Genomic DNA, 13,135 nt, shown 5'->3' on the forward strand with positions numbered 1-13,135 from the left:
AGTGCCTGGACGGGGACAGGTGCTTCGACGAACTCCAGGGAAAAAAGTTTCCCTTGGAGAAGCGAGTGGACGGGACGCTGCACGGCCACCGCCGCTGCTCTTACGTCGCGGCCCCTCGCCTCCTCCTACCCACTTATCGTGGGCTCGAACACCCTGGTCTCTCTTTTACTTTCCCCCTTTCCCAGATGCGAAGCCTACCGTGATGTCGGTGCTTGTAACAGGAGATGAGAACGGGGAGGAAACACAGTCTGAACTTCAACAAGGAGCGGCGGCGGCGGCAGGTTACCTTGGCGCGGCAGCTCTGCAGCTCTTGGACGGCGAAAACCCGGATGGCGGCGGTGCTGGCAGCCACGAGCCGGAGCAACGGCAGGAGGAGCCGGCCGCCACGGCCGCGGAGGGGCCACAGCCGGAGGAAAGGAAGGTGCGCCGCAGCCGCATCGCTTTCACCCGGTGGCAGCTACAGGAGTTGGAGAGCGTTTTCCACCGCACTCAGTACCCCGACGTGTTCGCACGGTAAGAGGTTTGCTCCAGGAGGCGCCCAATTCTCCACTGGGCTCCGGCTCAACCCGGGGCGACTCGGGCACTCTCCCACAGCCCCTTCCTTCACTTCCTCAGCCAAAACTCACCTGGGAGACGCACCTTTGGTCTCCAGGATTGAGACGATGCCTACCGGGCTTGAGGGGCTACGAGACAGGGGCCAGACTGCAGTGAGGCAAGCGAGGCAAGGTCGGATGCTGTCTTTGCTTGAAATTTTGATAAATTTTTCATCGTGCATTTTGATTTTTTTAAATATTGTGTTAGAATGTTATTTATTTTGATTTGTAAGTTTGTTAGCGCCCTATAAGTTTTGCGAGCGAGGCAGTGCCTCACTCGCTTTACCCTAGTCCCGGCCCTGCCACGTGGTGCGCAGTTTTCCAAACAGGCAGTAGAGCTTTAAGCTTTACAAAGCCGCAGGACACCCGAGCCCTTATGGTCCTAATCCGCGTAGTGTACTAAGGGACAGGCCTGTGCTAGCCCGGTTGAAATTGGGGACCAGAACCGGTCGGTGTGGGATTTGGAGGCACTCTTTCTGATTCCGCTGCATTCAGGCTTCACCCCCAAAGAGCAAAAAGGAATTTCTCTTGGGCTGGTGTGGTTTGGAATTTCATTCTGGAGAGTTCACCTCCGTCTCCCTTTTACAATAAACAGATATGCTCTGGTTCAAAACACCGCTTTAAAGGTGTTTTGGCATTTTATTTATTTTCACGGAGAGACCTCCCAAGAAAAGATTTCCAGTGATGTTCTCTGCTGTTCCACAAACAGAAAAACTGATTGAGTCATATTGTACTAACAAATGCGTTTCCAGGCATTTTCATTTATATCCCCTTTTCTTATCTTATGTGACAAATAAATTAACTATGGGAAAAACCCCGAAAGGGAGTTGCAAACTGTATTACAGAAAACTGTGTTAAGAAGGGGGATAGAAATTTTAAAACATGCATGAAGTGTACAACCATATATTTCATTTCATCCACTACTCTAAATACTGAACATTTGTTGTCCCTCCCCCAGAGAAGAGCTTGCGAGACGCCTAAATTTGACTGAAGCCAGAGTGCAGGTCAGTAAATCTTGAACAAGCAATTTGGCAGGGCAGCCATTCTAAAACATCCTTCAGGACTTGGACAGTTTTGTCCTGGACATTCTCAAGTTGGTGTGTTTTTGTTGTCTTTTCCACGTTTGGCAAACAAGTTTTGAACATTGGGGGCTTTGGGGGTGGAAAATGGGATAAGTAAACTCGAGCTTATGGAAATTGTCTGTTACCATTGGAAGCATAATTTCAGAAACCTCTTTTACTCCTGTGTCTGTGTATGTATATATATGTATGTGTATTTATAGGCATGTATATATATGTAATTATGCACGTATATATGTGTCTATGTGTGTGTGTATATATGTATATACATATATATATACACGCACATATACATATATATATATATATATATATATCCCATAAATAAAGTTCAACTTATAACACACTCTGGAGTCATGTTGGGGCTCAGTCAGACCTGAGAAGTATACAAATTCATGCACTGAAGAGCTGGGTTATAAGATGGTTCAGCTGTATAAATTATTGAAAATATTTAAAACCAGAGATAAGCTGTTAGCTAAATAAGTGAATTTATAAATATTTGGACATTGGGGTAAGGTAGTAATTCACACACAGAACACAGTACATGAGTAACTAATGTATGTTTAGTTAAACTGAGAATGATGGGGGAGATGGCTTAAAATCCAAATACCTGGTCCTCCTGTTTATTAAGTGTTTTGTAAAGTGGTGTAGAGAGTGGCAGCCCTATTTTAATTTTCTGGAATACTTTGATGTGTCAGCCTGAAAACATTGCTAAAATTATCATATCATGTTGGTAATGGGGGGAAGATTTTCAAGCTTTGGAAATTTGTCTAAAAAAATTAAACAAAAAAAATTTTTGAGTAAAGTTCCACTGACCTAGGAAGGGTGAAAAGGTTAGAGAAGAATTGTATACAGTCAAACATATGCATTGCAGCTGCTACACAAATTCAACTTTATGAAACTCCCAAATGCATAAGTGAATATTCATTTGAGGACTGTCTAGCATCTAAGGGCTGTTTTTTTTTTCCTTTTTCGTGGTATTGTTTTGAAAAGGTGGGTTTTGTGGGGTTTGGTTGGGGGTGGTGCTCTCAATTCTGGCCAGATTCTTACCTGTGTTAATTCGAAATATTTTTTCGTTTACTCAAGTGATGGTGACTAATTTTAGGTCAAAAGTTTCAGTGGTGACTATTTGAGATTATAGAAAGCCATAAGTTGCATCAAAGAAGTATTTGCACCCTCCTCCCCCCCAAAAATCAGAATAACCTTACTAGCTTTTAACCAGAGAGCATGCCTGAGAGCAGTGATGGAAATGGGTTGCAGATCTGGTGGTGGAGTCCAGAAAAGCATCCCATCAAAGCAGGCCACCAAGGGCTGGCATCCTAATGCCACAAGCTGGGCTAACAGTCAGGCCTGGCTTCAAATTGGGAGGACCAGACCCCCACTTTCTCTTGGTTTATTTTCATAGTGCTCTCTCAATGGCCATCTGAAGGGAAAATGAGGCACAAGACACAAACAAAAAGACAATATTCTCATCTGTTTCCAAACTCTACAACATGAATTTCCCCAAGAAATTTTTAATAGATGATTTCCCTCTTCTCTTTTGCAAATATAGTAGACCAGTTTTATGTAATCAATATTGGAAATATGGACCAAATTATTGGCCCTCACCATAGTTAGCACACTGTGGGTATTGGTTATGTTTAAGGAGATTTGACCACTGGTATTTGAATCTCTCCAAAGTGAGCTCTGTTACACTGCCCTTCTTTAGACTATATATCTAGGCAGCAGAAAGATTCTAAATCCTAAGATGGGACAGTGAAAATGAGGTGTCAGGCAGGGAAAGGAGGCCTTTTGTCTCACTTACAGTTTGCAGTCTGGGAACTTCCAAAAGGATTAAATACTGTAAACCCCATTAGGTAGAATGCTGAGAGGAAAGTGAAATCTAATTGACAGGGGTTTGGGGTTCATTTATTTTTTTAATAGTTTGCAGGCATTTACAGAGGAGCCTTTTTGTGACCCCCTCACCCACATTGTTGTTGACCATCTTCCTAAAATGCCTAGTTGGACTTTCCTGCCTTAGGAATGAGTGATGAGGTTGAGATCTTCTGGTTAAGGAGTATGGCTGGAAGGGCCTATGGTGCCCCACTACACAGGGCAATGGTGGCTCCTGTCCAGGATCCTAGAACTGTAGCTACAGCAGAATGAATGGACTGTGTCCTCAACCCAGGAAGGTCTGGAGGATGGGACAGATTGGAGCATTCAAAATTGATAGTGGTGACAGTCGTATTCTCAAACTCTTGTCTGGGAAAAGAATTTTGAGAGCTTGGTGAATTTGGATCCAGTTAGGCTAAATTTTCCATAACTCTAAAAGCTAAAATATCAGGGCATTGTCCAGGGTTTCAATTCCCATATCTGAGCAAAACAAGTCACAAATTCCCTGGGCCCCCATGACCAGGCCTCCCTTGCCATACCATCTTTTTAATTCTCAAGACATTTTAGAAGATGAATGACCTCTTACTGAAGAAAATCTTCTGTCTAAAAATCTAACACACTCCTATTGATGAGTTACTTTGGACTGATGACAGATTTTTCAAATAGGGGACCATTCCCTTTCAGTATCACTTTAATGGGCCCATCTTTATGCTCAGTTTCCCCCACAATCATGGTGATGATATCCTTAGTGGGGAGGGGACAGAGGTGGCTAGATACCTGACGATCAACTGTCAGGGTACAGACCTTTCTATATTCTATTACCAGACATAGCATTAAAAGCAGAAATCATCAGCTAATTCTGCATCCATGACCTAAAAACCATTAAAGAATATTAAAAGTGGGAGGAGAGAGACAGAGCATTATGCCGATCTCTGGGCTAGGATAGGCTTAGCTCATCAAGATAAGTTGAAGGGAGGGGCTGTGACATTAACTTGCCTAAGATATTTTAGTAGTAAGGAACTAGCTTCTCCTGTTGCAGTTTAAAATCTCAATGGCCTATAAAGTTGCATGTTATGTTTTTTGTGTTGTGACATTAACTGTTCAATATACTAAACTGATCATTTTTTCCCCTGTGAAGGTTTGGTTTCAGAACAGAAGGGCCAAGTGGAAGAGGCGTCAGAGGGCACTACTGCTCGGAAACATGCCCCCAGTTGCCATGGGCCAACCTGTGAGGGTAATCTCGGATGGGTCCTATCCCGCCATCCCTGTTCTGGAGCCTAATTGGAGGAGTGTTCCTCTGCTGCCACATCCACCTGGGCCACTCAGGCTACCTATGCCACCTGGGCCACCTAGGGTGCCTGGGCCACCCAGGGCCCCTGTACCTCCCTTTCACCTGGCCTCTGTAGGCATGGCATGGCCCCCTGTAGTCAGTGATCATTTCACAGGTCCCATTTTATAAGGTATGGTCTCCATGACAGTTTTTCCAAAGTGTTTTTCTGCCAGATACAAATTCTGCATAGCACAACATTAAGAAAGATCCACCAAATACCTGTTGCATGAATTGAATAAATGAACAAAGTCCGTGTCCCATTTTCTTTTAGAGCACATTTTTGTATATTCAATAAAGATGTTAATTATCAGTATATTTGTTTTTGTGTGCTACGTGGGGTTAGAAGGGTATGGATGGAATTGCTAAAGGAATGCCATTCAAACAGAACGGCAAGGAGGCCTCCTTTCGTGAGATAATATCCCTACACATCACAGAAGTTTAGCAAGTGTCCATGAGGGGTTTACACTGGCCCAAGCATCTTCCCTTCCCACATCTTCACTCCCACCCTGACCCCTTGGGACTGATATTTGTACAAAATGGTGAGAGAACAGTGTGTTTCAAGCCAGGGCCAAGCCCCATTCATACTAATAAGCTCAAGCACAAACCTGGACTTTAAGGAAAACTTCCTAAGAAGATACTCAGGGCTTTATGGGAAGTGGCGGCAAACATTCATCTGGTACTCTCCAAATTCTGTTCACCGCCCTCCCTTTTTGTGGAGGAGATAGGGAAACAGGAGCCATTGACTCAATCACGAAAAGAAAAAAGGCTCTTCACCCTTTTCTCCCTCGCCCCACTCCCAGCCCAGGTGAGCGTATTATTGAAGCTTCCCCAGCTCAGTAGCAGACAATCATGCTTCCAGGTGTATTTTGTCACCTATTACATCCTCGAGCGAACTCGGGTTCCTTCTGACTAAACTCTGAAAGGGAACTTTTTGATTGAGTACTGCTGGAAACAAGATGGTCACCTGAGTAACATTACAGAGTAATCGCTGATTACAAAGAAGCAGTCAGACCTTTGCTTTGTTAACAATGTTTTCTTCATATGAAATTGACAGATGAGAAAACATCAAAAACAAAAATGGGGAGTAGGAAAATGGAGGAGGAAGGAGGCCAGGCCCACTTTGTTGTTAAAAGCATTAAGTTATTTTCAGTAGAATCGTTGCTTTTGAGTGATCTTTGGCAATGTTCAATAATTTTATTAACATGGTCATACTATGAAGTGGTATCAATGGCTTTGGACAAAGGTGTCATAGTTAGCACCATAATTTCTGCACAGGGTGGGAGGGGGCAGGGGAGGTATCAAAGACCAGTTTCACAGCAGTTTTACATACCCAGTTTGAAGGGAAGCTTTCTTCTCTTGGGAAAGCCTACTTTTTTGCCACATTTTCCCATGCTTTTCATTCCTCTCTGCCCTCCACATCTATGGATGTCAAAAGTCAGCAAAGTGAGCCCTCTGTCTTGGGGCTGGCCCCTATGAAGCTTGTTGCTGCAAGGAGAGTCTAAACCTGCTTGTAGTTGTGCCTAGGAGTTTCCCCCTGAGTGCCTCTTTGTTGCTCAGATGTGGCCTCTCTCTAACTAGGCCACCTTGGCGGGTGATCTCGCTGCCCTCCCCCTGCGTGGGACCTGACTCCCAGGGGTATAAATCTTCCTGGCAACGCAGGATGACTCCTGGGGATGAATCTGGACCCAGCATCGTGGGACTGAGAACATCTTCTTGACCAAAAGGGGGATGCGAAATGGGGCAAAATAAAGCTTCAGTGGCTGGAGGATTTCGGATGGGGTCAAGAGGTCACTCTGGTGGACATTCTTAAGCACTATATAGATAACACTTTTTGGGAAGAAACAAAAAAAAAGTGAATACCCTTTCCCATAAGTGAATATATCAAGAGCCATACATGCTATTTTAAAATTACCTCTACTTCTTCCAGGTACCAGATGAATTAAGGCAGGCTGGTGGGATGGGGGAAAAGAACTATGCAAAACATTTCTGCAGATAATAATTTCCCCTCAGTCTAGGTTTTAAAAGGGAGAGGTCTTCTAAAAGTAATCCCACAAAGAGTATTCTCTTAAAGTGGATTTCAAATATCCCTAAGGCATAGATCAAAATTAGTTTTTCTAATATAAGGAAATTACTTTGATTTATTAAAAAATATTTAGAAACTGGCCATCAGCAATTATGTTCACTCAAGATAGGTGGTCTTTGTAGAGGTTAGTTTTAACTCAAAAATTATAAAAGCAATCTCAGGAGGAGTACAGTAGTAGCGTCAGCATTTTATAGTAATTAATAATTCTGGGTGTGCTCTTGCTTTGTAGAGTTGTTTCACATCAAAGAACTAATGTCAGCAAGCTTTTACAATAGTAACTTTCATGGTTAAATTAAGCAGAGACAAGGTATGAACTTTTCTGGGGGAAAGAGAGCTTTTTTATTAAAGCTAGATTTATGTATCATGGATATTCTTTTGAACAAATATAATCTTGGAGATCTAACTTGGAAATGCCTAAGAATCAAAACCCCAAGCCATCATTTTGGGCTTCACATACTTAGAAAAGAAAAGCAGGGGAGGAAAGGGACTGGAAAAGGACTAGAAACAATTCCTCTCCATTGAGAGAGGTGTGAAAAGTGACTTTTTAATAAAAAGAAGAGTTACTATCGATGTATACAAAATAGGAGAACAAGGTTTGGTCTGAGTTGTTTTCAAAAGAACAAAAATCAGACATTTGCCTTAATTCTGATCATAGGGCATTATACCTAAAATTGGGCACACTCGAGCACACATGGATGTACTGTTTTTCCATGCAGTCATTTGGTGCTGGCGTGACTACTCTAGGAAATGTTGAAAACCTGGAAGTTAAATAATGGAGCTTAAGTAGAGTCCTTCACTGAATTTTATGATTGGCAAATCCAACTTTGTCTCATATGAATGCTTGTAGCCCAGGACCTCCTAATAATGGATGTGGGGAAGATAGTATAAAATGGTACATAGAGCTCGGACTAGGGTCCTCAAACCTTGAGTGGACACACTCTGGAGGCAATTGATATAGCATAACCCTCATCACATACCTCTCATCATATACCTCTCATCCTAAGAATGCTGTGTGAAATTATTTTTAGTTGGGGATTTCAGACTTTCCTAATGCTACCTTCCAATTACTAAAGGCAGTGGTATGTCCCAAGGAGAGCTAATCCTTCTTCAGCCAGCAACTCTTTCTCAGCAGGCACTTTCTCATTTTCTTTTGCAGTACCTTCACTCAAGATCACCTGAATTTGGCAAGAAACCAAACGTTCAGGGACCCTGTAGTAAAAGGTTGGTAATAACAGGGACCAGTCCCATGACTTCATGGCACTCTTCCAAGCAAAGTGCCTTTCTTCTTCTTGGAGATACCCAGCTTAAAGGAAGGGACCATTGTATTCTCTCTGAACTAGAGGGGACCTTCACAGTCATCCAGTCCACTCCCTTCATTTTACAGAGGAGGAACAGTGGCGTGACCTGCCCAAGAAAGCACACAGAATTCATCCTGGAGAAGACTAGCCTCTGGGTGGCCATGCTCTCCTCTAGGCCCAGGATCACTCCCCTAGGAGCAACGCACACCAGCCCAAGTCTGGCTCCTCAGTGCTGATCACCTCCATCCTGCCCAGAATCCTTTCCTTCAAAGGGCTGCAAACTCAAGGCTCCTCCCCAAGCCTTGGCACTGGTCCATTTTACCTCTAGGAAAAGTAAGCAACTTCCCCTGAAGGCATACAGTATCCTGGTTTCCACTCTTGAATGCTGAACTGCAGGGGCTTTAGAGAGTGATGCAATTTGTACCCTCCTCACAAAAGGCCGAGTGTGCTTCCACGACAATAACCCTCATTTCCCCCAATCCCCTTGCAAAGTTGTGCCTGCCAACTGGCAGCACAACACATAAGCAACAGCCAACTCCAGGCTTGTGTTCAATTAACTTTTTTTGTAAAGTAGGCTAATAGTTTGGAAACTGTCATTATGCAATTAGCATTCATTTTGAAATGTGGTTATTTACGATTTGCCTCGATCAATGTCACACTCTCTCCTTCCCAGATGTCAGCTCAACACTATCAGGCAGAGACCCAAGGTGCAATGGTATAAATTTAATTTTCAAATACACCCCAATGGGCTGTACACCCACCCCTATGCAAAGGGTGTGGATTCCCAACATTTGCATGCAAATATTTTTTAAACTCTAGGAATACAAAAGACTTTTTCTGAAAGCACACTCTGTTGTGCTTCACAAACAAGGGGACACAAGTGATTGAAGAGGCATCATACAGGCATGGGCAGCATAATTGATACACCTGGACTCCTGTGAACTACAGCCCCCAGAGAAAATTAGGGCCTTTATGAGAATTGCAGAATTGGAACATGATTTTCTATGCCTGCCCAAGAATATTGGTTTAGGGGAAAAAAAAAGCAGAGGCTGGACAGAGACCAAGGAAGAGACTCTAACTGGTTATCCTTGAACAAGGAAGACAAAGAGATGACGCAAAGAATGTTTGCAATCAGGAGTGGAAACAGAGGCTGTGGTGACCCAGGGGAGAAAGAAATCCATGTCAATGGCTGGGCCCCGAGCTGTTGCTGGGGTGCAGGAAGCTGGGTGGTGAGCAGGGACTAGCAACTGGGTAGTGCCTCTGGGAAGTAGCCAGTGGGACACAAGGAGGTGGCTCTGGCCAGCTGGGATTTACAAAAAAAAAAATACAAAAAAGGAAAAAAAGAACTCAGGTTCATATGCAAATCAGTCCGTAACATTTCCTTCCAAAGCTCCATTACAAGGTAAAGCAGCAGGGCTGCCCTTTCTCCAGGGTGCTAAATCGGTTTTTCTGCTGTTTGTTTAACATAGAGGCTCAGACTTCAGGGCGTCTCTGTGGCCAAACCTGTTCATTCTTCTGTTAGGTGAATACATTCTATAGTGTCAAAACTCCATTTAATCCTCAGATAAAGAGAGTCTTCAGTCTATTCATTCCAAACAGGAAGTAAGGATGCTGGTCACCAACTCTGATCCTGGTCAACATGTGGGATGTGACAAGACGAAGAAATCATCTTCACAGTCAAGAAGTCACTCTCCAATAGCAACCAAAGCCAAGGCCAGAAATCCAAGTCCATTTGCCTAACCCTGCTTCTCCTCCTTATTCCTTCCCCTGAGAACATGAAAAAGCCTCAAACAATAGGCAAACATCAAATGGCATTTTAAATAACTCTAGTAAGCCCCCTTGACATGTCATGGACTTTGCACAAGCATCACTTGTCTCCTTCATAACTGGTAGCCTAGTAATATTGTACATCAATATCTCAGTTAAATGGAATTCCACTAGCAAGGAACTTCAGTTCATCAGTATTGTATATCTATTGCAAGAAAAGGTGAACTACAAAGAAAGAGTCTTTTCTTTTTAATGAGTATTTTTTTTTTTTTTTGCTGTTGTTTTCATTACGTTGTGCTTTGTATAACTATTTAGAGAATGTCCCAGGAGTCACAACACATTCAGTTTAATTGCCAACATCTTTTCCAGCTACAGGCTCCAGAACTAAATTTGGTCTCCAAATGATGGTTCTGGGACACTACAGCCTCAGAGTGGATCTGCAGAACACGCCACGCTCATTTCTGACCCTTTGCTTGAGCTGTTCCTGTCCACTTCCTCATCAGCCGTCTGTTTATGTCTCATCTTTTCCTCCTCCTTTCACTCCTCCTCCTTCCTTCTCCTTCTCTTTCTCAACCTCTGCTGAACTATTTTCTCCCCTCCCTGAACCCCTATAGGCCTGAACTGGGGATCATTCATTTGACAAAAACCTTCATAACTTATGGCCTCCCACTAAAATTTAACTGGTTCATGGATATAATTCTCATGCCCCTTATCTGAACAGTAAACACTTGAAGTCTCTGACTAGGTCTCTTTCTTTTCTTGTTTCCCCCACTGCACCTAGGACAGTGTTTTACATTTAACAGTAACAAACAGTGATAATGGTAATGGCTAAAATTTTCTGAGGGCTTACTATATGCCAAATAATATGCTAAGCCATATGAATGAATTATGATCATCACTATTTTGGAGATAAGGAAACCAAGATACAAAAAGGGTAAATAACCTGTCCAAGGTCACATAGCCGATAAGTGGCTATGACAGAATTCAAATAAAGATCTCTACTTCAATATATACACAATCACTGAGTCAAACATTCAAATCAGTTTGTTAGATTCTTTACATTTGAGAGGAAATGGACTAATGAATTTTTTCATAATTTTTTTTGACAGAAAAGATGGAAATAAACACAAACATGGGTTTCTTGTTAATTCTTATCTATTGGAAAGTACCATTAAAATAATAACCCCATTTCTCAGACATTCTGATAAACTAAGGATTTACTTTAATATATCATCATGCAATATTTCCAGATAAAAATTAAGCAGATATGCAAAGGAGAGGCTAGGCCTCCCTGTATCTGTGCCTAAGAGTCTCCTCCTGAATGCCTCTTTGTTGCTCAGATGTGGCCCTCTCTCTCTGGCTAAGCCAACTTGAAAGGTGAAATCACTGCCCTCCCCCCTACGTGGGATCAGACACCCAGGGAAGTGAATCTCCCTGGCAACGTGGAATATGACTCCCAGGGAGGAATGTAGACCTGGCACCGTGGGACGGAGAACATCTTCTTGACCAAAAGGGGGATGTGAAAGGAAATGAAATAAGCTTCAGTGGCAGAGAGATACCAAAAGGAGCCGAGAGGTCACTCTGGTGGGCACTCTTATGCACACTTTAGACAACCCTTTTTAGGTTCTAAAGAATTGGGGTAGCTGGTGGTGGATACCTGAAACTATCAAACTACAACCCAGAACCCATGAATCTCGAAGACAGTTGTATAAAAATGTAGCTTATGAGGGGTAACAATGGGATTGGGAAAGCCATAAGGACCAAACACCACTTTGTCTAGTTTATGGATGGATGTGTAGAAAAGTAGGGGAAGGAAACAAACAGACAAAGGTACCCAGTGTTCTTTTTTACTTCAATTGCTCTTTTTCACTCTAATTATTATTCTTGTTATTTTTGTGTGTGTGCTAATGAAGGTGTCAGGGATTGATTTAGGTGATGAATGTACAACTATGTAATGGTACTGTAAACAATCGAAAGTACAATTTGTTTTGTATGACTGCGTGGTATGTGAATATATCTCAATAAAATGATGATAAAAAAAAAAAAAAAAAAAAAAAAAATTAAGCAGATAAAATCATTGAGTATGAACCAGGGATTGTTTTTGATATTTGTTCTTCTACCTGACCCATTTAAATGGATTCTCTTTTCTCTACTTTAAACTATCCTTTTTAAAAAAGAAAGTGATCTCTTTTTCTCTGGGCAAATGGTAAGCAGTCTATGAACACACAATATTATCGGAGTCTGGAAGTTTCACACTTTAAAAAGCAAGACAAGATCAAAGCTTAAGTATGGCCAACACCTCTGATCGTTTGGTTCCAATGTTGTTTTCAAAGTGTGCCTATTTTGGTGATTTTAAAAAATTTATTGGTCTAAATTTTATCTGACAAGGTTATAAAAGTACATAGTAGAGTGTTTCTTGCAGTTTTGCAGCCGTGCATTCAGAGTAAATCTTGTTCTTTCATTTTACAGAAAAAGAAGACCACTGGCTGTGCTTTTGGATCTGGGTTTTGGGCCAAGTTTCGGAGATGCCTCACTGTCGACCCCTCTCGGATACTGAGGATAAGCTTCCCCACACTGGGCATGAACCTTTAAGATTGTCAACCAGCACCCTCTACCCCTAAGGGGCTGGGGTGCAGACAAGCACTCAAATTCTCCATTCAAGTCATGAGCTGAGTTCTGCATTATCAGCTGTTCCTACTCTCTCTCTTTTGCACACACACGTACCCATGTGCATTCACACACACACACACTCTCGTGCACACACACACACACACACACAAGATCTTTAGATTTGAAAATATCAGCCCATTCCATCTTGAGCTTCTTGTCATTAGGATGCCCGCCCAAGCTCCAAATGTATTTCTACCTTTTGAGCTGCTCCCAGTGAGGTCAAATACAAAAAACAACTATCCATTTATGGGAGGGCTTTTTTCAATGTGAAATTCCAATTGATTAACCCAGGAGTTCAGAAAAATTCTCCATATATTTAGTGGCCTAATATCATCAAACTCCTTCATATAAAAAACAAGAACAATTCATCATCAGTAAAGAAAGCCTGGTGATGGAGAGACTTACAAAACCAGTACCCCAGTAGGGTGTCAGGGTTCAAAAGT

At 42.5% G+C, this 13,135-nt stretch overlaps 1 protein-coding gene across 1 annotated transcript; it reads left to right on the forward strand.

The window, feature by feature from the left end:
- The first annotated feature begins 224 nt into the window (after positions 1-224).
- Positions 225-12,614, forward strand: ESX1 (ESX homeobox 1). Its single transcript, XM_037820861.1, has 5 exons — positions 225-277; positions 349-513; positions 1,552-1,597; positions 4,683-4,778; positions 12,492-12,614. The coding sequence occupies exons 1-5, from the start codon at positions 225-227 to the stop codon at positions 12,612-12,614; spliced, it is 483 nt and encodes a 160-aa protein (XP_037676789.1).
- Positions 12,615-13,135: the final 521 nt, after the last annotated feature.

The sequence above is a fragment of the Choloepus didactylus genome, chromosome X, assembly GCF_015220235.1.
Source record: "Choloepus didactylus isolate mChoDid1 chromosome X, mChoDid1.pri, whole genome shotgun sequence".
Taxonomy (NCBI): domain Eukaryota; kingdom Metazoa; phylum Chordata; class Mammalia; order Pilosa; family Megalonychidae; genus Choloepus; species Choloepus didactylus.